Source organism: Magnolia sinica, chromosome 12 (assembly GCF_029962835.1).
Source record: "Magnolia sinica isolate HGM2019 chromosome 12, MsV1, whole genome shotgun sequence".
In the NCBI taxonomy this organism is placed as follows: Eukaryota; Viridiplantae; Streptophyta; class Magnoliopsida; order Magnoliales; family Magnoliaceae; genus Magnolia; species Magnolia sinica.
Genome location: NC_080584.1, coordinates 35,679,292 through 35,704,063, shown reverse-complemented (window position 1 = coordinate 35,704,063; position 24,772 = coordinate 35,679,292). Strand labels below are relative to the sequence as shown.

General features: G+C 37.6%; 1 protein-coding gene and 1 long non-coding RNA gene across 6 annotated transcripts; both read right to left on the bottom strand.

The window, feature by feature from the left end:
- Positions 1–18,879: 18,879 nt before the first annotated feature.
- Positions 18,880–20,342, bottom strand: LOC131221225 (elongator complex protein 4-like). 2 transcript variants are annotated; one of them, XR_009159112.1, is made up of 3 exons: positions 20,187–20,342; positions 20,011–20,100; positions 18,880–19,149 (listed from the first exon to the last, which is right to left on the bottom strand). XR_009159112.1 is itself a non-coding variant. In XM_058216418.1 (2 exons), the coding sequence occupies exons 1-2, from the start codon at positions 20,305–20,307 to the stop codon at positions 19,099–19,101; spliced, it is 348 nt and encodes a 115-aa protein (XP_058072401.1). In that variant the 5' UTR covers positions 20,308–20,342; the 3' UTR covers positions 18,880–19,098. The 2 variants fall into 2 exon arrangements, 1 of the variants encoding a protein (XP_058072401.1); XM_058216418.1 differs by having other exon boundaries at positions 20,011–20,342.
- Positions 20,343–20,413: 71 nt separating this feature from the next.
- On the bottom strand, positions 20,414–24,373 carry LOC131221226 (uncharacterized). 4 transcript variants are annotated; one of them, XR_009159114.1, is made up of 6 exons: positions 24,090–24,373; positions 22,089–22,208; positions 21,804–21,992; positions 21,341–21,388; positions 21,124–21,220; positions 20,414–20,961 (listed from the first exon to the last, which is right to left on the bottom strand). It is a non-coding gene; the product is annotated as an uncharacterized LOC131221226 (long non-coding RNA). The 4 variants fall into 4 exon arrangements; XR_009159115.1 differs by lacking the exon at positions 24,090–24,373 and adding an exon at positions 22,346–22,399; XR_009159116.1 differs by lacking the exons at positions 22,089–22,208; positions 24,090–24,373 and adding an exon at positions 21,545–21,612 and having other exon boundaries at positions 21,804–22,082.
- Positions 24,374–24,772: the final 399 nt, after the last annotated feature.

Sequence of the window (24,772 nt, the reverse complement as noted above, 5' to 3'; positions counted from 1 at the left end):
TAGGCCCACCATGGATTGGTGCATATGAATGATGGTGTTGAAGGTCGACACACATCACGATGGGCCCCACACAACTCAACCTCATGGGAGGTCCCCATGGGCTCCACCATTATATATATGTGTTCTATCCTAACCGTTAATCCATCATGACAGCTCATTTCATGTCAAGGTACGAAAAATCAAATAAAGAAAACCTCAGGTAGGCCAAAATCCATAAGAATCATGGGATTAACCTCCTACAGTTAAGAGATCTCTTGTGAGCCCATTATGATGTCTCTGGGAGATCTGAACCATCCAAATTATGGGCTTTCGTAGTATGTATGGATGCACAACCTCATGTACACATCTATTCCCAAGCAGTGTGCCGAAGCACGCTGTCTGGAGACCGTTGATCCCCATGCTGCTAGGGCCTAACTTGATGTATGCACTTTGTATTTTTCCCATTTAGACGAATCAGGTGGGTCACAATCTCTGATAGGTCTCACAACAGTGAGACAAATTCAAACCTTAACTCGCCCATGCCACATAAAGTAGCCTTGTTTAAATGACCACTATTGAAAATCCTTCCTAGCTGTGATGTTTGATTTCCATCCAAGACTGTCTATTCATCGGGCCCATCCAAACCTAGAGCCGAATCAAATGAGCAATCAATCAAATAGGGTCTTCATTAATTACTTAAGAGCATAAGTTCTTATATCAAGTTTTTCCAATGTGCTCAGTGAATTCCAACTTACTATCCATAAAAATACTATCATTTCATATTGTCAGCCATACTCATCACCTTAAGACTAATTGAATAATCAAGTGCTGATTATCCCATTTTTCTTCTTTTCCAGTTTTTGATTTTATATCAACAGTCCTTATTTATTCATTCTTTTCAGTCTTTTCAGAATTTTTCATTCTTTTTCAAACTTTTTCTAGTCTTTTCATCATACATGACCTTTTTGTCGATCTCACTATTTTTTAACTAGCTCTTTTCATCTTTTAAGGTGGATAAAATTCTCTAGACTCATTTCTCAACATCTATCAATAATGTACATGCTAACCATTAGAAAATCTAGCATTATTTACAGAAAACAAATTGAATGTGTCTAGTGACTTGAATTAATCGTGATATTCAAACTTTCTCCTAATCCATTAAGTGCAAGAACTTAGGTGATGGGCTATTCAGTTGATCAAACTCCAACAATTTAAAATTTAATCTCTATCTTATCAACATACTCAAAGCATGCTTAAGTGCACAAATTATTGCTTTCCAAATAGAATTTTAATTTGAAAAATTAAAAATTTTCAAAAAAATTTACTCCAAGACTAAGAAAATACTAATTAGTTTACCTAATCCACACCCCCAACTTAAAATCTACATTGCCCTCAATGTAAAAGATATAAGCATGAAATGCATATAAGACAACAAAAATAGAGGAGTAGTGTTGGAAAGGTGTACCTGAATAAGGCGAATTGCAACTCTTCCAAAGTTCTTAATGAGAAGATGGGTTAACACAACGGCTAAACAGATTGAAAGTAAACTTTAACACAACGACTAAACAGATTGAAAGTAAACTATCCTAGTCCTAAATCCAATGAAAGAAAGAAACTTGACTACACCTCCATCAGACTAGGAGGTCAATCCTAATAAATAGGATCAATTAGAGGTATGGACATGTCCTCTGAATCAACTTCTCAACAAACGGCTTGAGATGATGTCCTTTCACTTTGAAAACATTGTTAGTCGTTGGGTTCTTTATCTCGATGGCCCCAGGAGGATAGACATTAGTAACAGTGAAAGGGCCGGTCCAACGAGATTGGAGTATACCCGAAAAAAGATATAATGAAGAATTGTACAAAAAGACTTTTTGACCTGTTATGAACGATTTTTGAAGGATGTACCTATCATGGAACACTTTCATCTTATCCTTGCAAATTCTCGAGTTCTTGTTTGCATTGTTCCGGATTTTCTCGAGTTCATTCAACTGAAGTTTGTGTAGCGAGCCAGCATTGTTCAAGTTGAAGTTTAGATTTTTGATAGCCCAGTAGGCTCTATGTTCCAGCTCTACAAGCAAGTGGAAAGCTTTCCCATAGATGTGTCTAAAGGGAGACATTCCAATGGGGGTCTTAAAAGTGGTACGGTATGCCCATAAAGCACCAGTTAAATGGGTTGACCAATCCTTACGGTCAGGGTTAACTGTTTTCTCCAGAATTTGTTTAATTTCCCTGTTGAAAATCTCAGCTTGCCCACTTGTCTGCGATTGGTATGGAGTGCTCATCTTATGAGAGATGCCATATTTCTTCATTAAATTCTTGAATGGCTTATTACAAAAATGTGAGCCTCCATCACTAATGATGGCCTGAGGTGTTTCGAACCGGGAAACGATGTTTTCTTTTAAGAACCTAATGATTGTTCAATGGTCATTGTTCCAGCACGAGATCGCTTCGACCCATTTAGTGACATAATCTACTGCCAACAATATGTAGATGTTTCTAAATGATTGGGAGAATGGTCCCATGAAATCGATGCCCCAACAGTCAAATGCTTCAATGATCAGAATGGGATTCAGAGGCATCATATTTCGAGGGAACAACGTTCCTAATTTTTGACAATGCTCACAAGCTTTGTAGAACTCATAAGTATCTCTGAACATAATGGGCTAGTAAAAGCCGCACTGCGGAATTTTGGCCGTGATCTTTTTAGTAGAAAAGTAACCATCATAGGCCTGAGAGTGACAGAAGGAGATGACACTTTGGTGTTCATTTTCTGGCACACATCTCCTTAGAATTTGGTATGAACTCATAAGTATCTTTGAACATAGTGGGCCAGTAAAAGCCGCACTGCAGAATTTTGGCTGTGATCTTTTTAGCAGAAAAGTGACCATCACATGCCTGAGAGTGACAGAAGGAGATGACACTTTGGTGTTCATTTTCTGGCACACATCTCCTTAGAATTTGATTTGGGTAATATTTAAATAAATATGAGTAATCCCAGAAAAACTTACGTACCTCAGTGAAGAATTTTCTCATCTTGCGTAGTCCAATGCATTGGCGTGAAACCTGTAGCAAGATAATTTGCAATGTCAGCAAACCAAGGTAATTGGGAGAGTTTGAACAATTGTTCATCAGGGAACATGTCGTTTATAGGTGTTGTCTCAAGGAAATCGGGGAGATCAAGTCTCGAAAGATGGTCAGCCACTATGTTCTCTACTCCCTTTTTGTTCCATATTTTCAGATCAAATTCCTGGAGTAGGAGGATCCGTCTTATCAGGCAAGGCTTAACATCATTCTTAGAAAGAAGGTATTTCAGCACCGCATGATCAGTGTGGATGATGATCTTGGATCCGATCAAATAGGAGGTAAATTTGTCCAAAGCGAACAGTACAGCTAAGAGTTCCTTCTCCTTAGTAGAGTAGTTCACTTGGGAAGGATTTAAAGTTCTACTTACATAATGAATAGCGTAGGGCTTCTTCTCTTTTCTTTGACCTAACACTGCCCAATAGCATAGTCAGCCACATCACACATGATCTCAAAAGGAATGCTCCAGTCAACATGCCCTTGAGCTTAAGTGAAAGCTTCTTAGCATTACTCAGTCCACTCGTATGGTACATCCTTTTGAAGTATATTACATAAAGGACGAGAGAGGTGACTAAAGTCTTTTATGAATCATCTGTAAAATTCTACGTGTTCTAAGAAGGATCACACATCTCATATGCTCTTGGGTGGAGGTAGGTTAGAGATAAGGTTAATTTTAACCTTGTCTGCTTTAATTCCCATAGACGAGATTATATGTCCAGGCACTATTCCCTTAGGAACCATGAAATGGCACTTCTCCCAGTTCAACACCAAATTCTTCTCTTCACATCACTTTAACACATTTCAAAGATTTTTTAAGCACTTGTTGAAGGATGGATCAAAGACAAAGAAGTCATCCATGAAGACCTCTAAATATTGCCTCACCATGTTAGAAAAAATACTCAACATGCATTGCAAAAAAGTGAGGGGGGCATTTCATAGTCCAAATGGGATCCTTCAGTATGCAAAGGTGCCAAAGGGACATGTGAACGTTGTCTTTTCTTAATCTTCAAGAGCTATCTCTATCTGATTGTAGCTCGAATATCTGTTAAAGAAGCAGTAGTAGGAATGACCAGCCAACATTTCTAAGATTTGATCGATGAAGGGTAAAGGAAAGTGGTCTTTCTTTATGACGGTATTCAACTTCCTGTAGTTGATGTACATTCTCCAACCAGTAGTGACTCTAGTTGGCATGAGTTCATTATCGGCATTAGCTACGATAGTGATTCTAGACTTCTTAGGAACCACCTGAGTTGGACTCACCCATTGATTGTCAGATATAGGGTATATGATACCCATATCCAACAACTTAAGGACCTCGACTTTAACCACTCTTTTCTTATTTGGATTTAACCGACATTGTAGTTGTTAGGAGGTTTTTATATTATCCTCAAGATGAATGCGGTAAGTACAAATCAAATGATTAATTCTCTTGAGGTCCGCAATCGACCATCCAATGGCTCCTTTATGCTCAATGAGAGTGGAAATAAGCACACTCTCCTGTTCTTTCTCAAGGTGATAAGAAATCACCACTGAATATGTCTCATCTTGACCAAAGTATACATATTTAAGATTGGCAGGCAAAGGTTTTAGGTTAAGCTTCGATGCTTTGAGGCTAGACGATAGAGGCACTACATCGGTTTAGGGCAATTTCTCAAATTATGGCCTCCACCAGTTAACTTTAAGTACCGGCGTAACATTAACTAAGGCATCCATCTCCCTAATCATATCATCATCCAAGTCAAGGGAGTGGGCCAAGCATGTCTCTAGATGGTCAAAGTATAGAGTCAAGAGTGCTCTATCTTCCACGAAAGAATTGATCAAATTAATATTGTGAGTATTGTCATCATCCTCTGATTGTTTGCTCATGTTGAAAAAGATATTGAGCTCTAATGTCATATTCTCAAAAGATAAATTCATGCTTCCATTCCTACAATTAATGATAACATTTGATGTCACAATGAATGGACGACCAAGAATAACAGGAATTTGAGTGCTCATATCCACGATGGGTTGAGTATCCAGGATGATAAAATCTAATGAATAGTAGAATTTGTCAACCTGGACCAACACATCCTTAATTATCCCTCTCGGTACACGGACTGTGTGATCGGTAAGTTGAATGTGGTCTGGGTGGGTTTTAATTCACCTAGACCCAGTTATTCGTAAACCGAGTAAGAAATCAGATTTATGCCCGCTCCTAAGTTAAAAGGTGAGTGTTCAATCCGGTAGTTCTCAATTACACAAGTGATGGTTGAGACCGGGATCTTTATATTTTTGTGGCACATCTTGCTTCAAGATGACACTCACTTTTTCTATCAAAAAGATCTTCTTGTGAATGTTTTGCCATCTTTTAGTAGTGTATAGATCTTTCAAAAATTTGGCATATGAAGGACTTTGTTTGACAACATCCAATAGAGGGATGTTGACCTTCACTTGCTTAAGCACCTCTAAACTATCCTAAGAGTTAGATAGAGGTTTTGGTGCAATCAACCATTGAGAGAATGGAGTAATCGACTTACTTTAAGGTTCCGATTCTAACCTATGTGGAGCAATGCTAGGTCCATCATTCTCATCTACTTTCGGGTCTTTAGACTTTTCAGCCCTCCCTGGAATAGATTTGTCAATTGTTTTCCCACTCCTAAGAGTGGTAATAGACTTAGCTTGCTCCATTTGATTTGAAGAGCTTGGGTCACTAATTTCACATTGTGGTTTTGGATTGGGGAGAGGTTAGGCTGGAAGCACCCCTTTCTCCCCAGTCGTTAAATGTGACTCAATTCGTTGAATGGCCTTGGTAAGGTCTTGGAAGGCTTGTAATGTGCCTTGATTGAAAAGCTATTGATTTTGGATGTGTTTTGAAACCGGATCCTCCCGAGGTTTCCTTTGTTCCAAAAATTGGTTAAGGATCCCTTGAGGGATAGTAGTTTGTCCATTCCTACAACTGAAATTTGGATGGTTTATCTAGCTAGAGGTGTATGTATTGGAGTTGGTTCCTATGAAAGGCCTCTGGTAGTTGTTTACGGCATTAGATTGCTCATTCAAAATTTCTTGAAAAGCAAGTATAGTTGGGCACTTTTCAGTAGTATGCATGTTGCAAGGATAAATACCACAAACAACTTCCTTACTCTTATCCTTCTTAAGTTCCATGGTCTTGAGTTTCCTTGTGAGATTGGCCACTTTGGCATTTATATTATTTTCCTCTTTTAGAACATACATTCTGCCCCTCTCCTTTAATTGAGTAAGCTTAAAAGTAGTGTTGAGTTTCGAGGAGGTATCCCATGATTGTGTGTTTTCAACAAGTTTGTCAAAATAATCCCGCACATCATTGACATCTTTGTTCATGAATTTTCCATTGCACATCGTCTCGACCAATTGGAGGATGGAAGATGTCAATCCATCGTAGAAAAAATTTGTTATGCGTCATGTTTCAAAACCGTATTGTGGGCATGAACTGACAAGATCCTTGAACCGCTCCCAACATTAGAAGAATATTGTCCCGTCTTCCTTTTAGGCAAAGTTCATGATCAACTTCCTAATGATGTCCATCTTATGGTATGCGAAGAATTTCATTTTGAACTCCCTTGTCATGTCATTCCATCTGTCAAGGGATCGCGGATGTAGTGAGTGCAACCACATCTTAGATTTTTCTTTTAAGGAGAAAGGAAAGAGTTTCAGTCTAACCATGTCCTCAGACACATTAGGAAAATATAAGGTGACTATTATCTCATCAAACTCTTTCAAGTGTAGATATGGACTTAAAGATTCAAGTCCATGAAATTTTGGAAGGAGTTGGATCACTCCTGGCTTAATATCCATATTTCCTGTATTTTCTAGAAAAATCATACAGGAAGGTGCGCTCACCCCTGCCGGTTATAAATAGTCACGTAGAGTATGAGGTGAGGGTGCATGATGCACCTCATTCTCATCCTAGGCTTCCTCAACTGGAGGTTGAGGTTGATTTGAAGGTTGATTAGCAGTCATCACTTCAATTAACTTTGAGTATCTCAAGTGGTATCTAATCCGGTGATGGATCGGTAACCCTTCGATTTATCCTCCTTCATCAAGAGATGAAAAGTATTATCACGGACCCACTTGGGCATGAAACACCCTCAGCCTTCAAGTTCAAAATCTAACCTAAGACCTAAAATTGAAAATTAAAACAAATAAGAAATCTAAAAGAAAGAGAGAGTTAGAATGCAGTTACTAGATTTGGAGATTACTAAGTTAGAATCCTACAAAATAGAAAACAAAGTTATTTCTAAAAATGAATTCAGAAAAATCATAATCTAAAAACAAAACAAAAAAACAAATCTTAAAAAAAAAAAATCCAAAAGTTAATCCTAATCTTAACCTAATTCTAAAACTAATTAGTTTTAGAAAAAACATAGCCGTAGTCCTCGGCAGTGGCGCCAAAACTTGTTCACAACCCTAAGTATAGGGTCGCGATGCAGTAATAATCTTAGTGAGACCGAGGTCGATCCACATGGACTAATCTCGTACGCTTGTGAAAGTAACTAGAACTAGAACTAAAAGAAGATATAAATCTAAGAATCTAAATAAAGGAAGTAATTGTGAATAAGGGTTTAAGCTATCAATTGAAAAGTGGGAACTAGGGTGCTAAGGATCCACTTGTAGCAATTGAGATGCTACTTTACTTGATTCAAGAAACATAACTAAAATCAGAGTCCTATCTTATCCAGTTGGAAGAAGAGATGATCAAATCTTTGAACTTTCATTGAATCCAGCCTCGATATAAGAGAGTTGTAAAGATTGGAAGGGATTCCATCACCTAACAATGCCCAAGAGATGATGGCAAACAACAGGATTTACCAATCCCACAATCTCAAATAAAAAAAGAAGATATTCAAAGCTATCACAGGCTCTACTATAATTTGAGTCACAACAAACCATTGAAAATTGAAAATATTCCTTAAAATCAACTAGAAATCAATTAAGTTCAATATAAACATAAATCAAAGCAAAGTAAACATCTCAATCATGCTACAAGCTTCACCTCTTAGCCCTGGCTAAGAGGTTTAGTTAACCATAGACATGATTGAACCAAAATCTCTTAAAGAAAGCATAAAAACAACTAAGGAAGAAGAAGAAATACTCTTGGCGGCAGCTCTTCACCCTTTTGCTCCACTTCTTAAACCCTAGAAGATACCTAGGAATGTCCTAGGGACTCCTATTTATACTTGTGAAGCTCCACCTTACGCACTGACTTAGAATTTTTGCAATCTGATCGTGAAACCGCCTCAACTTACGCAGCCGTGTTACGCATCAATCAGACCAAAGTCGAATCTAAAGTCGAGTCCAATTTTGGAAAGGACTCTGTTTTAGCAGTTGCCTAGTTTTGGTCGAACCGAACTTAAGTCATCGGTCGGACCGAATTAATCTTCGGTCGAACCGAATTAACTCTAAAATTCATCATTCTTCGTTGGAGCTTTTTGTGCACTTTTGGTTGCACCAAATTCTCCCTTCGGTCTGACCGGACTGGGTATTGGTTGGACCGAATTAGCTATGAATTTCACCTTTGGCTGCGAGACTATTTTGTGCGATTTCAGTTGGATTGAACTTTGATTCGGTCGGACCGAACCTGTCTGTTTTCTGCTACAGATTCTGCATTCTTTCAAGTTCTTTATTCATCTTTTGTACTTGGTTTTCTTGGATCTTTGGCCTGTGAATTCTTCATTCTTAGTCTCATAAGATCAATCATTTACCTTGGTGATTCTTGAACATCAAATCCATGCTTTTAACATTCTTTTTAGTCCAAGCTCTCAGATTCACTTTGCAACACAAACATGCATAAAATATATCTTTAAGCAGTATCATGTTCATAAAACCAAGATATAAATAGGGGAGAATATACAATATTTGACACTTAACATCACTCTTACTATTGCTTTCTTGACGGATATTCAGGCTATAATCAGATAGAGATAACCCTTGAAGATCGAGAGAAGGCAACATTCACATGTCCCTTTGGCACCTTTGCTTACCGAAGGATGCTATTTGGACTATGTAATGCCCCTGTCACTTTCCAGTGATGCATGTTGAGTATTTTTTCTCACATGGTAGGACAATATTTAGAGGTCTTCATAGACGACTTCTCTATCTTTGGTCCATCCTTTAGCTAGTGTTTGGAAAGTCTTTAAAATGTGCTAAAGTGATGTGAGGAGAAGAATTTGATTTTGAATTGGGAAAAATGTCATTTCATGGTTCCCAAGGGAATAGTGCTTGGACATATAATTTCATCTAAGGGAATTGAGGTAGACAAGGCTAAAATTGACCTTATTAGAGTTGGGCAGAATCCGAACCGATTAAACAGATTCGAATTGATCCGATCCAAACTAAAGGCCAAGATTGGGCCAGATCTGACCGTTCATCAGATCAAGTTCGGATCAATGTCAATCCGGACCGATCCGATCCAGAATCCAATCCCATTGGATTCGATCCAATCCAGATCGGGTCTATTAAAGAGAGAGAGTGTGTGTGTGTGTGTGTGTGTGTGTGTGTGTGTATAAATTTTAGTCTTTTACTTTTTACCCTACCCACCTGCACTCGAACCGGCGACGAACCCTAAATCCCCAAAATCCCTAAAATCCCTCCCTCAAATCCTAAAAATCCCTAAAATCTCTGAAATCCTTAAAATCCCTCCCTCAAATCCCTAAAATCCCTCCCTCAAATCCTCAAAATCCCTAAAATCTCTGAACTCCCTCAAATCCCTCCCTCTCTCTCTACCCGAACGAGTAGCCATCTCGATCCGGCGACTCCACTCAGCATCCCGGCCCACTCATTAGTCATCATCACCGTTCATCCCTAAAATCCCTCCCTCTTTCATCTGTCTTTACACGAACGAGCGCCCACTCATTAGTCATCATCACCGGCCATCTTAATCGGGCTATTCAGCAGCCTGGCCCACTCATCATCACCATTCATCATCTCCATTCATCAGGTAGGTACGTAGGTTTCATTTATATTTATATATATATATATAGCTTGTATTTTGGACTATTTTGGAGCAGTGGCCCACCATTTTTATTTAAATTTTTTCAAATAAAAAATAAAAAAATTAGGACCGATCTGAACCGTACCCAGTCCAATATGACTCGGTTTCCCTGACTGAGTCCGACACAGATCGGATCAGGCCAGCAATGGTCCAGATCGGATCGGATCGAGTCAGATGACCCGTACTAAATCTCGGATCGGATCGAGTTCGGGTTAGCCATGTAAATTTTGGACCGAGTCGAGTTGGACTCAATCTGATCCGACTTAACTTGATACCTAACTCTAAACCTTATCACTAACCTACCTCCACCCAAGAGCATACATGACGTGCGATCCTTCTTAAGACACGCCGGATTCTATAGACGATTCATAAAGGACTTTAGCTATCTCTCTTGTCCTTTATGTAATCTCCTTCAAAAGGATATACCATATGAGTGGACTAAGCAATGCCGGGAAACTTTCACTAAGCTCAAGGCTATGTTGACAATCGCTCCTATCATGCATCCGCCCGATTGGAGCATCCCTTTTAAGATTATGTGCAACGAGTCTGACTATGCTATTAGGATGGTGTTAATCTAAAGAAAAGAGAAGAAGCCCTATGTGATTCACTATGCAACTTAAACTTTAAATCCTGCCCAAGTGAACTACTCTACTACGAAAAAGGAACTCTTATCCCTAATGTTCACTTTGGACAAATTTAGGTACTACTTGATCGGATCCAAGATCATCATTTACACTGATCATGCGGTGCTGAAGTACCTTCTTTCTATGTTAAGCCCTCTTGATAAGATAGATCATTCTACTCCAAGAGTTCGACAGAGAAATATGAGACAAAAAGGGAGTAGAGAACGTAGTGGCTGACCATCTCTCTAGGCTTGACCTTCCCGATTCCCTTGAACCGACACTAATGAACGACACGTTCCTTGACGAACAATTGTTTAAACTTTCCCAATTACCTTGGTTTGCTGACATTGCGAATTATTTTGCCACAAATTTCACGCCGACGCATTGGAATGCGCAAGATAAGAAAAATTCTTCACTGAGGTCTGTAAGTTTTTCTAGGATGATCCTTATCTATTTAAATATTGCCTAGACCAAATTCTAAGGAGATGTGTGCCAGACAATGAACACCAGAGTGTCATCTCCTTTTATCACTCTCATGCCTATGGTGGTCACTTTTCTGTTAAAAAGATCACAGCCAAAATTCTGCAGTGCGGCTTGTATTGGCCCACTATGTTCAAGGACACTCATGAGTTTTGCAAAGCTTGTGAGCATTATCAAAAATTGGGAGGATTGTCTTGTCGAAATACGATGCCATTGAACCTAATTCTTATCATTGAAGCATTTGATTGCAGGGGCATTGATTTCATGGGACCATTCCCCCAATCCTTTAGAAATAATTACATCTTATTAGTAATAGACTATGTCTATAAGTACGTTGAAGTGATCTTGTGCCAGAATAATGACCATAAAATGGTCATTCGATTCTTAAAAGAAAATATCATTTCCCGATTCGGAACGCCTCGAGCCATCATTAGTGATGGAGGTTCACACTTTTGTAATAGGCCATTTGCGAACTTAATGAAAAAATATGATATCTCTCATAAAGTGAGCACTCTATACCACCCGTAAACAAATGAGCAAGCTGAGATTTCCAACAAGGAAATTAAACAAATTCTATATAATAAAAAAAACCCGTTAACCCTGACTATAAGGATTGATCAATCCATTTGATTGATGCTTTATGGGTTTACCGTACAGCTTTTAGAACCCCCAATGGAATGTCTCCCTTTAGACTCATTTATGGGAAAGCCTGCCACTTGCCTATGGAGCTGGAGCATAGAGCCTACGGGCTATCAAAAATTTAAACTTTAACTTGAACAACGCTGGCTCACTGCACAAACTCCAACTAAATGAACTTGAGGAAATCCGGAACGACGCTTATGAGAACTTAAGAATTTACAAGGACATGATGAATGTGTTCCTTGACAGGAACATCCTTCGAAAATCATTCATAACCGATCAAAAAGTCCTTCTGTACAATTCTCAGTTATATTTTTTTCTGAAAAAACTTCGATCTCGTGGTTCAAGCTGTTGTTTGTGTTTTACATTCATCTGGGTTTGTGTGACCTTATTAACAGGTTAGATGACAAATAAACATCAATGTGGGCTGTAAAACATGTTTTACATTCATCTAGGTCTATGTGACCTTATTAACAGGTTGGATGACAAATAGACGTCACCGTGGGCTGTAAAATGGATGTCATTATCCTCATTTTTTTTCCTTTGCTATGGTCCAATTGAGGCCCCACGGAGTCTTAACTCCACCGACAACATTTTTACCTAAACCTAATGAGGTGGTCTAGCTCAGGTGACCTCCACTGTCCAGCATTTCCAAAATCCATTCCAATCAATAGGTGAGTGATTTGAATTTTAGGCCTATGACGGAAAAACAAGCCAAACTGTGATTCACAGTGCACCACAAGGTTGCAAACAGTATACAGGATGAAACTACCTTCCAAACTAAACTCCTTGGTGTGGCCCACCTGAATCACGGATCAGGCTGATTTTTGGGCCCTTGCCTAATTTTAGCACGTCATGTAACCTTTGGAGGGTATTTCATGTGATCATGATGGTGGTAATTGAGAAAAATAATTCAAGGGTGGACCTATCTCCTCCCACTATTCCAACTATTTTAAGGGTGTTGCCCGAATCACAAACCCGGCTGAATTTTGGGTCCTACAGTAAAAAAGTAAAATAGGATGCCTCTGGTGATGTTGGTGGATTTCACTCAAATATCACTGTGGGGTCCAACACAGACCTTAATGAAGGGAAATAACAAATATTAGCCTGATCCAAAATTTGTGGCCCCCACGAAGTTTTTGATGGTGGGTATTCAATCCCTATTGTGCGATTTTTAACGTTGGGTATTTAATCCCTATTGTGTGGTCCACCAGAAATTTGGATCTACTTCATTTTTGGGACCATACCCTAAAATTTGGAAAGACTGATGGAATGGCAAGGATATACAGCACATACATGGGCCCAACAACGCCTCACACATCACCAACGCCAATTGATCCACGTATACAGTTTCATTTTAGGAATTTTACAAAGGTACTTCCTCATAAATAGGGTGTTTACATTCCTGTTCCTTTTTTTTTTTTGTCAGCATGGGTGAGGCCCAATATGATGTTTATGTGAAATACATCAAAAGTAAAAAAAAAAAAAAAAAAAACCATCAAGTGCATAACCTCGTGTGAGGCTCAAAAGTCAGCCCCATCCATGACTCAGGTGGATTACATTGTTGGAAACATGGTACAAGGCAACATCACCCTCTTAAACAGTTTCCCTTGGTGTGACCCATAAGAATCACTTTTAGGTCTGATTTTTGGGCGATAGGCCTAAAGATTGTTGTGGCATCCAATGTAGTGGATTTCATATAACCATCATGGTGGACCTTGTAAAAAAGCAAGGCTAAACATATATCTTAATTGTTTTCTTTGGTGTGGCCCATCCGAATAATAGATCAGCTTGATTGTGTTATATATGTGGGTGTGTGTGTGTGAAATTATACATCTAACGGTCGGAGTGGATTTCACATATACATTATGGTGGGTGACCATCTCCCAACTATTCCTAAATTTCCCTGATATATATATATATATATATATATATATATATATATATATATAAAGAGACTTTACCTGCACACCAACCTTGATTTTTAAAGGAGCCTACCTTGAGGTGTATGCAAGATCCAATCCGAGACCACTCTCACCATTTGATTGGCTAGTCCCACGTTTGTCCTAGGGACATGTGTAATCCCACATTTGTCCTAGCGACAAAAATCAATTTTACACCTGATTCAGGTGGCCACACTAAAGGAAACAATTGAGAGAGACAACCACCCTTGATTTTTTTAAATGATTATATAAATTCCACTCCGACCATTAGATTCTACACTAAATTTAAGCCCAAAAAAAAAAAAAACCCTATATGTGGTTCATGTTGGAATATATGTTGAATTAAATAGACTATATAAAAAAATCAAGAACCAAAAAAATAAAATAAAATCTAAGAAAGAAGACTTATTGAACTGAGTCGAGGCGTGACGTGAGTCACTCGGCTTGAAATCGAATTTTCTTCCCTTGAACAGCGTCCCAAGTGAAACAGGTTTCCAGAGCAATCGACCTCCAGGATACAACGACTATGACCCGGTGATGCACTCACTGTACGCGGGCTCGAACCACTTGCGGTTTAACCCAAAAGTGTTGAGTTGACTCAGCAAGGAACTCAGCAGAATTTCTTAAACCAGGACCAGAATAACAGAGAGAGTTTTTAGAAGAGGAGAAATAAAATTATTTTCATACTTTAGAAACTAGGACGGAAGTCATTATATAGACTCTGAAGTGATGCATAAGCACCCTTTAGAAAGGGTTAGGTCCATTGGGTTTAAACCCAACATATGCGACCAACCGGAACGGACACATCTCTCTGGTTTAAAATGAAAAGGCGCAAGTGTGAGTTAGCCTTCCCATAGGACCAAATTCACATGCCCCTTGAATGGGGCTCATGCCCCAAGGCAAAAAGCCTATCTTATATACAAGATATTTTTCTTTGTTAAATCTGATGTGGAACAAAACCCATAACCCGAAAGCACAAAAAATTTCAAATGTGGAGGGAAACCAAAATATTTGAAATTCAATTTAATATAAAATTTGAAACAAAATACAACAATCCCCCACATGTTTCAAAATAAAAAATCTTTCGAGTTAAAACGTAATAGTTGTGTAATGGTGCCGGTGTCACCATAGACTTGAACTGACATTAGAGTAAGCAAGACAGGTTTACAGGAATCAGGTGACACCATAGTCTTGAACCTGAATCATTTTAATGTAAATCGCAAGTACATGCCACTCACATAACTCTTCATCTACAAGTGATTCTGCGGTTCGGTGCGTTTCGACCATACACTATTACTTAGATTTCATGAGTGCTCTATAGAATTCACCTAGATTCTCATAGGAAATGGCCTCCACCTCTACACCCATATAGATAAATTCTATCAAGTGTATGCAGAAACTGCATACACCACCAAATATATGGCTATGGATCCATTAAGAGTTCTAAAAAACTCATCCTTCTGTGTTGCTGCTCGCACTGTACAACATAGAAGGAGCTCATATAACTCAGTGCAATCGTTTACCTCGTGCCTTGTTGTTTACCCATTGAACTTATCTCATGGGATCTCCACTTATATGGGTTGAATTGCCGATACTAGAAGGTCATATATTAGGATCAACCTCATTCCCTTCGATGTATCATTGGCTAATCTTTTAGATAGACCTTTAGTTAGAAAATCCATCAGATTCTTTTTTGACCTCACAAAGTCAATAGATATGACTCCATCATACAACATATGTTTTACCTTGTTATATCTGAGTCTAATATGACTGCTCTTTCCATTATATATTTTACTCTTTGCTTTTGCTATAGCTGCTTGACAATCACAATGAATAAACACGACCAATACAGGCTTTGACCACAATGGTATATCAGCTAAGAGATTTTTAAGCCACTCGGTTTCTGATCCAACCTTTTTTAAGACAATAAACTCAGATTTCATAGTTGACCGAGCGATACATGTCTGCTTGGTAGACTTCTAAGAGACTGCTGCTTCACCCAAAATGAAACATATTCAATAGTGGATTTTGTCTCATCTGAATCACTGATTCAGTTAGCATCACTGTATCCTTCTAATACAACGGGATAACTATTATAATGTAAACCATAGATAATATTGCCTTTTAGGTATTTCAAAAGCTTAGACAAAGCATTTCAATGCTCTTTTCTAGGGTTATGTGTATATCTACTTAGCCTTCCTACTCCGAAAGCTATGTTTGGTCTAGTGCAATTTGTTAGATACATAAGGCTACCAATTATTTTGGAATACTCTAATTGAGACATACTAATTCCTGTATTCTTCATGAGAGTCACACTGTAATCATAAAGAGTACTGACAAGTAAACAGTCAAAATGGTTAAACTTCCTCAGTAATTTCTCAATGTAATGAGATTGTGATAATACAATAACACAATCTTTTCTGGTTACTTCAATTCCAAAGATTACACTAGCCTCTCATAAATCTTTTATGTCAAATTTAGATGACAAGAATTGCTTAGTTGTAATAACTAATTTAATATTAGTTCAAAAAATAAGTATGTCATCAACATAAAGGCAAATAATAACATAATTATTTTCACAAATTTTACTATATGCACATTTATCTACATTATTTATATGATAACCATTTGATTTCAAAACACTATTAAAATTTTCATGTCATTATTTAGGATCTTGTTTTAGACCATATAGTGATTTAATTAGTTTACATACTTTATTTTCTTTACTTGATATCTTATAACCCTTAGGTTGCTCCATATATATTTCTTTTTCTAAATCTCCATTTAGAAAAGATATCTTAACGTCTATCTGGTGTACTACCAGTTTATATATGGAGGCTATCGCTATTAAGACCTTAATAGTTATAATCTTAGTTACAGGGGAATATGTATCAAAATAATTTATTCATTCATTTTGTTTAAAGTCTTTCGTTACCAACCTAGCTTTAAACTTATCAATAATCCCATTTAGTTTTAATTTCTTTCTAAACACCCATTTACAACCTATTGGTTAGTTTCCAGGTGGTAGGTCTACAAGTTCTCAAGTGTTATTAGATATAATAGATTCTAACTCATCATTTATTGCTTCCTTCCAAAAGGTTGCATTTGGAGAGTTAATTGATTCTTTATAGGTTGTAGGATCTTCTTCTACTAAGAAGGTGAAAAAAACATCTCCTAAGTTAATTTCTCTTCTAACCCTAATACATTTTCTTGTAAGCACTTTTACATGTAGACGCGATATCTGATTCATTAACTTTCCATATTCCTATAGATTTAGATTTTACAAGGAATACGTTTTCAAAGAACTCTGCATTCCTAGCTTCTATAATTGTATTAGGATCTAGAATATTATTCTTAGTCTTTAAAACTAGAAATCTGTAGACTACACTATTTTATACGTACCTTATAAATACACGGTCAGTTGTTTTAAGACCTAACTTTCTTTTCTTAGTTTCAAGTAATCGTAATTATCAAGACACCCTCACACTTTAATATAGTTATAATTAGGAACATGATTTTTCCAAAGTTCATAAAGTGTTTGTTCAGAAGATTTAGGAGGAATTCTATTTAGGATATAACAAGCAGATAGAATTGCTTCTTCCAACATATTTGAGGGTAAGTCTGAACTATTTAACATAGCATTCATCATCTCCTTAAGAGTTCTATTCTTACGTTCTATTATTCCATTCAGTTCTGGTGTATAAGGAGCTATAGTTTCGTGAACTATTCCACTCTTATCACATAATTCTCTAAATTGAGAAGATTCATATTCACCTCCTCTATCTGTTCTAAGTTTTTTAATTTTTATATTTAACTGATTTTCAACTTCAATTTTATACTTAAAAAAATATTTAAAGCTTCATCTTTGTTCCTTAATAGATAGACTCTAGTGAACCTAGAGTAGTCATCTACAAAAGTTATATAATATTTTTTTCCACCTCTAGACATGTGATTTCTAAAATCACCTAAGTCACCGTGTATCAACTCTAATAGAACAGAGGATCGTTCTATTCGTTTAAAGGGTTTTCCAATGAATTTTGATTTTACGCATGTTTCACATTTATCGAATTCTTCATTAGATATATTAGATAATAAACCTAATCTTTTCATTTCTTTAAAGATACTACATTCACATGACCTAATCTACTATGTTATAGATAAAAAGGTTCAACGATATAAATAGAACTGGATATCTTCTTATTATTATCATTGGATACATTTACAATAAATAAACCATCACTACAGTATCCCTTACCAACAAAAGTTTCATTCTTAACATTACAAGCTTATTTGAATCAAATACTAACTTGACACCAGCCTTATTGAAGAGCGAACTAGAGACAAAGTTTCTTCTAATGTCAGGCACATGTAGGACATCATTCAACAGCAGAGTCTTTCCAAAAGTGAGTTTTAGAAGTACTTTCCTTTTTTCTACAACTAGAGATGTTCTAGCATTACCCATGAACATCTGTTCATCATCTCCTGATACTTGGTAGGAGGTAAACATGTTACGATCCTTGCACACGTGCCTAGTTGCACCAGTGTCTAGTACCCACTCCAAGTTGTTTATAAGGAAGACTTCTGACACCACAGCTACTACTATGTCAGAATCATTTCCTGTTTCTGTAAGATTAGCCTATGACTTTTGTTTTTTTTAAGTCTGCAAGTTTTAATGTGATGCCCAGGCTTTCCACAGTTGTACCAATTCCCTTTTTTCTTAGATTGATTGTTTGCATTATTCTTTTTGAGCTTGCATTTATTTGCATAATGTCCAAATTGGCCACAATTATGACATTTGCCCTTTCCACTAACAGAAAAAGGGGAAAAGGCTACAAATAAAAGCTGTAGCTAAAGACACCGTAGCACATCCGTGCAATTGGTACTGTGGCTATAGTAAAGCTATGGCTACGGATTAAATTCGTAGCGATAGAATCAATAGTACGAATTTAATCCGTAGCTATAGTATTTGTACTAAAAGTACATACAGCTACGGATTATATTTGTAGCCAAAAGTAGAACCAGATCCATAGCAATAGGCTGAAGTTAGCAACAACTACGGTTTCTAGATAATGTGATATGGTTAATAACTATAGTCATTGTCTTTTGTTAAAAAATAATAATAATAATAATGGTTTCTCTTACCAGTACATTCCCCGATAAAAATTATAATATGGTCTAGGGTTTAGGGTTTATAATATGGTCTCGTCTCTAAATTTTAAATCTGTATATCTGAATTTTAAAATAGATATATAAATAAAAATTGAGAGAAACAAGAGTTTAAACCAATTTAAAAATATTCTAACTTACATTTCTAAAAAGAAAAATGATATATTTTCTTTCTTCATCTTCTCCTCATATTCATTGTCATCGGGCGCGGCGCCACATAATCATCCTGCCATAAAATTAAATCATTTCATCAACATCTAACAACAAATCCAACAACTACAAATTTTCAGACATTCCTCAAGATAAGTGGAAAAAAAAAAAAAATCCCATTCTGTACAAACTGCAGGTTTAGGGAAGACATGAAATGAACATGCAAACTATGCTTTTCAACCTTCCCACCCCGAAAATAATATCCATAATACAAATGGAAAGAGAACAGACAACTGCATTAGAATCATAAAGTTCAATCACACATACATAAAATGGCAAAAAGCAAAAGAGCAGAGATTGGACTAGAATCATATAATCCAATCATAACTACATCAATATAATGGTAAAAACAACATGAAAATGATCCAAAGTCCATAAATTCGAGAATGCCTACAAGACCAAAAAAAGGTGAATAAAAGAAGAGAGAGAGAGAGAGAGAGAGAGAGAGAGAGAGAGAGCAAAGAATCAAGTCAAGAAATTCTATCATGCCCACATCATAAAAGTGGCAAAGAACCGGAGAAGTAAACTAACATTCTATAAAATGCTATAATGGAGCTTATTTGTCACTGAAGTTCAATTCAATCCTCCCTGTGGTACATAGGGAAAATATGCAGGGTCGGCAATGTTGATGTGGATAGGTTATAGGCCAAAAATGACAGTGGTCGAACAAAACTAGGACCACCAGTTGTGAGTTTTCAGGTTAAATGTGAGTCATTGCTCTCATCATTCCTTTTAAAGGCCGTTAATTGGTAGCCTTGGAAGGCTACCGCTGTAAGGATGGAGGTACATGGAACTTGGAGGACATAAGTTGCATAAATATCATTTTCTAAGATAAAAGCAGACATTAGATGAAGGCACTTTAAGCTTTTAGGAATACCTGAGTATTAATCTGAGCCACTTTATGGACAACATGCAGAAGGCCAACCATGTCCTGATAACTTGTGAGTTTCGTCATCTCTGTCCTCATCTGATTCAACAAGGTTTCCCAAACAGATCCAAAAATTATCACAGATACAGTTGGGCTGTAGATGAACGTATATGTAGAATAATAACCTGGGATCGCCCTGATAGAGAGCAGAGTATCCACCAAATGCTGACATCTCTTACAGAAGGAAGGTGATAGAACAGATGGAGGGAAAGTAATCATCGCAACTGCATTGGTAGATTGTATCATACCCTTGAGAGATCAGATAAAGGAAAGCAAATCCCCGTCCTACAACGTAATGCGGATAGAAGTTAACTGATCATGGAATTTGGATTATACCATAGAGCGCCCCGACCTTTTTAAAGTACAGTAGATTGCTTTTTGGTGAGTAAAATGGCTAAAATGTCGTCATCTATTATTATTCTTAAAAAGGTAGTAGGGTCAAGGCATTGTGGGGTCCGTATTGGGGCTCATGTGTCCATGTGTATATGATATCCAACCCATCCAACAGGTGCCTCCCACCATTTTGATCACACAAACCAAAAATCAGGCCAATCCAGTAATCGGGTGGGCCATACCATAAAAAGTGTACACAACCCAAAACCCTCCAAATTCAATTGTGGCCCACTTGATGATTAGATCGGCCTGATTATGAGTTCATGTGGACATCATGATGAGATGCACCATTTGGACAGGCTGGTATGTGGCACCCACTTGATGTATGAAGGCCATCAACCCTATCTATCAGATGCATCACCACACATTACCTAAATCCACTTGATCCAACAGTCAAGTGGGCCACAACATAAGGGAACAATGTGAGAGGGGATGCCTACCCTTGATTTAAATAGGGCCACACCAGAAATATGAAACAGCTTGCTTTAAACGAAGTTGCAGCAACACCTACCAATAAAAAAAGAAAATTCCAAGTTACACATTAAATAAAGTTGGAAGGAGATACCAACAATAAAAAAGAAAGTCCTAGTTTGTAGGAAGAGCATATCAAACAAAGTTCAAGGAGATCCCAGTAATTGCTGTGAAGAATTCCATTGCAGCATGAGTTACCTGATTGTGAGGCCCGACATTTTTGTGTTGCCCACCTGAATGTGTGTGGACTGTACATCCCCTGTTCATATTGTCAAATATAGGGGCGAGACCCCTCCTTTTGAAAAAAAAAAAAAACAAAGAAGGTCTATTAAGAAGAGGGCCAGATAGTTTAAACAAGCAGCTCAATGAGGCAATTCAACATGCGAATTGACACGGTAGGTAATAGATGAAATACCCCAATGTTGTTGTATTTCCAAAGCTTATGAACTCCATAATCAATTACCTGTAGCCAAAAACCAGCTCATGTCAACCAACAACTCTACACACATCATTTTTTGAATAAGCATCCATGTAAATATCAAAAGGAGATTGTCTAGGCATCACCTGGATATTGCTAGTTACTAAAAACAAAATTGCAAGAAACCTACAACAAAATTACCCAGGCACAAGGCCATAGAGGTTTGCAATCCCCTCCATAATCATCTCTACACAAATAGACATGCCAACCTGGCACATGTACTGGAGATCCAATCCAGTTTATCAGGTGAGACCATCATTAGATCATCGGACCAAAACAATTAGGCTGCCCAAGGGTATGCCAATGTCAATCTTTAAAATAAAGTTTTTTTTTTTAAATAAAATAATAGAACCACTTGCAATCAAGAGTTCATTTTTTTTTTTTTGTACAGATTGACCACCTGATAGTTAACTGCTTTAATGGCAGATCATCTAAACTGGGTTGGTTTAAGCCCAGATTTTGAACTGGCCGGAGGCTGTGACAAGCCCACTGACAATCCTGGGCTAATTGGGTTTTCTCTAACCTTGATGTAGAATTTCAGCAGCCACATCTTATCCTCAATGTAGCAGTTGGGAAGCAGAGTCAATTCCTGAAGGGAGGAATGTTAGTGTATATGAAAACAACATGTGCTTGGTCAAGCACAGATTGTCTATTTGAAAGAAAAAAAAAGGAAGAGAAAATGTACCCATTTAAATAGATGTCCATGGTTTAGATTCCATGTATATGGGAGATTCATGCCAAAGATCCTGGCAACCAATGAATAAATAGAGAGGTAAACAGTTCCTGAGCTAAGGAAGATCTCTAACTGCAATGGAATAGAAGAAAAGATAAATATATCACCAAACAGTGCATTGCAATTTAAACAACTACTTTCAGTAGTAAAATGCAAGAACTTGGAGATCAAACTAAAGAAAAGAATCTAATGCATGGGCAGATCATTACCAATGTCCTTGTAAAATCTCACCTGAATCAGTTGATTTCGATGATTGTCAAGCTGCGGCAAAGGGGAAAAAAACCATGATTAACATGGCTTTATTTATTTTTATTTAAAAAAGAAAAAAGAAAAAGTAAAGCAGTAACATTCTATTTCCATCCAAATAAAACCACATGTATTGTAAAAGAGAGAATTCTTCTTGTACAAACAATTACTTGAATATTAATGCAATCTTCCATGTTGTCAATATATTTGCGTAGCTAGAAAGATATTTTAATTTAGTAAAATTCCATAATAAAAAGGTAAAATAGCAAACAAAAAAGTAGAAAGAAGATGGTAGGGCTATGACACTCAGTATTGTTTTTAAATCAAAGTTTCAATAGTCCAACCATCCGGGTCAATTCAATTGGGAATTTGTGGACTACACACCCCTATGGAGAGAAAGCCCATCTGGCATTTTAAATGTAGTAGTTAATATAGCGTGCAACCCAATCTGTCATACGTGGGACCATGGATTAGTTGGGCTGTTAGAGATATGGCTGGCAGACTGAGTGGAGATACCTCGTTTCAACACTTGAGGTCTTGGTATCGATCCCTAGCGGCGGTGGCTAACATGGAGTGTGTGTACTAACATGGGTGTGTACTAACAATCTAAGTCAAAAAAAAAAAAAGAGAGAGAGATATGGCTGGAAAGTATTAAAGAATTTCAGCCAATCGTGTACAACTACAATCAGCCAGCCAAATCATGGCACATATCTATCCACCAAGCACAGGAGCATCAATCATGGTATATCTCTATTCAAGTGGATTGGAAGGGCTGTGATTGAGGGGCCCACCTTCAAATGTGCGAATGGTCTACCCGCATGACCTTACCATCTTCATCCATTTTTCACTTTCTTTATTTGATCAAGCTCTTCATTGATGCAAGAAAACAACAACCGTTAAGCCAGGGCATCATGGGTGACATGAACCTGAGAATCAAATGTCTTTGAATCAATCAATCAAGGAATCCTACTACACATGGAAGAGAGTTATCAAGACCCACTGGACCATTAGGCTAGGGCATCATGATGAGCTACACAGATCATCTCTGCTTTGAGCAAACTGTTGCTTTTGCAGGTCACTGATTGGTTGGCTTCTTGTAGACTATTTGATTATTATCAACACTTCCCATGGAGTTTTTAATTCAAAGTTCTCAGATTTTAAAATGATTGAGTCGCACAAATCATTGCACTCCACACAATCAAATTCCTCTTAGGAATTTTATCAAACACCTCACATGCACACCCAATCTCTTCATATTTCGCATAGAATGTCAACAGCCTGGTCTGCACAAATGGTCTTGAGTTGAGTCTGTGGAGGAAAACATGCGAATGGATTTCCAGGACTTTTTCAAGTTTTTAAAAGACCCATGTTATGTGCTTGATTTAGTTTCTTAGTAATAAATAAATAAATGAAAAGGAGAAGCCTAAATACTCTTTAGAAACCACCACCGAAAATGTGAAATATCCATAAAAATCTCCTCTAAAAGTAGCAAATGTGAAACCTAAGCAAAAAAAAAAAATATATACACAGCAGCACATCCCAATCTGATTTGAAAAGAACTTCCAATAAAACCCTCAGAAATCCCAAGCAAGAAGCAAAATTATCAGAAAATAAACAAAATCCATGTTAGATTTCCAAAACCAGAACGAAATCCTCTCCTCAAATCATTGCAAATAGAGATCGAAGAAATTAGGGCACGAAAATTACCGTTCGAGATCTGCTACAGAGATAGAGAGAGATGCTTCACTTCTCAGTGCCGATTACATGCTAGATCCAACATTCAATGCCCCGCGCGCGAACGAGAGAGAGAGAGAGAGAGAGAGAGAGTCGGGGGCGGGGAGAGCAGTGGAAAATAGGGTAGGGTTTTTTTTATTTACGTATTTATAGGAATCTTTAACAGTGCTCGGATTTTTGTTAGCATCGGCAAAAGATACCCCAAGATGCTGTCTATGCAGGGTTTTCTTGTAGTGGAGCTTCACGGCTGCTGCAATGGAGAGAGATAGAAGATACGGCGGAGATGCATTGGCGAGAGAGGGAGGAGAATGAGAAAGATGGAGTAGAGATCGGGATAGAGAGGGTTAGGGAATGGAGAGAGAGAGAGAGAGAGAGAGAGAGGAATAGGGAATGAAGAGGAAGAGAGAGAAATGAAAAGTTTTGGGCGCGGCTCTGTTTCGAGAGCCCGCCCAGTTTTTGGGCATTGTTTCGAGAGACTTACCATGGACGGTCTGGTCAGGGGCTCCGTGGGGCCCACCATGATGTATTTGGTTTATCCATTCCTATCATTAAATTTAATAAATTATTTTAGTTTATGATCCCAAAATTAAAGTATATTGAAGGCCTAAGTGAACCACACCATAGAAAGTAAATTTGATTTAATCTTCATGTTTCCT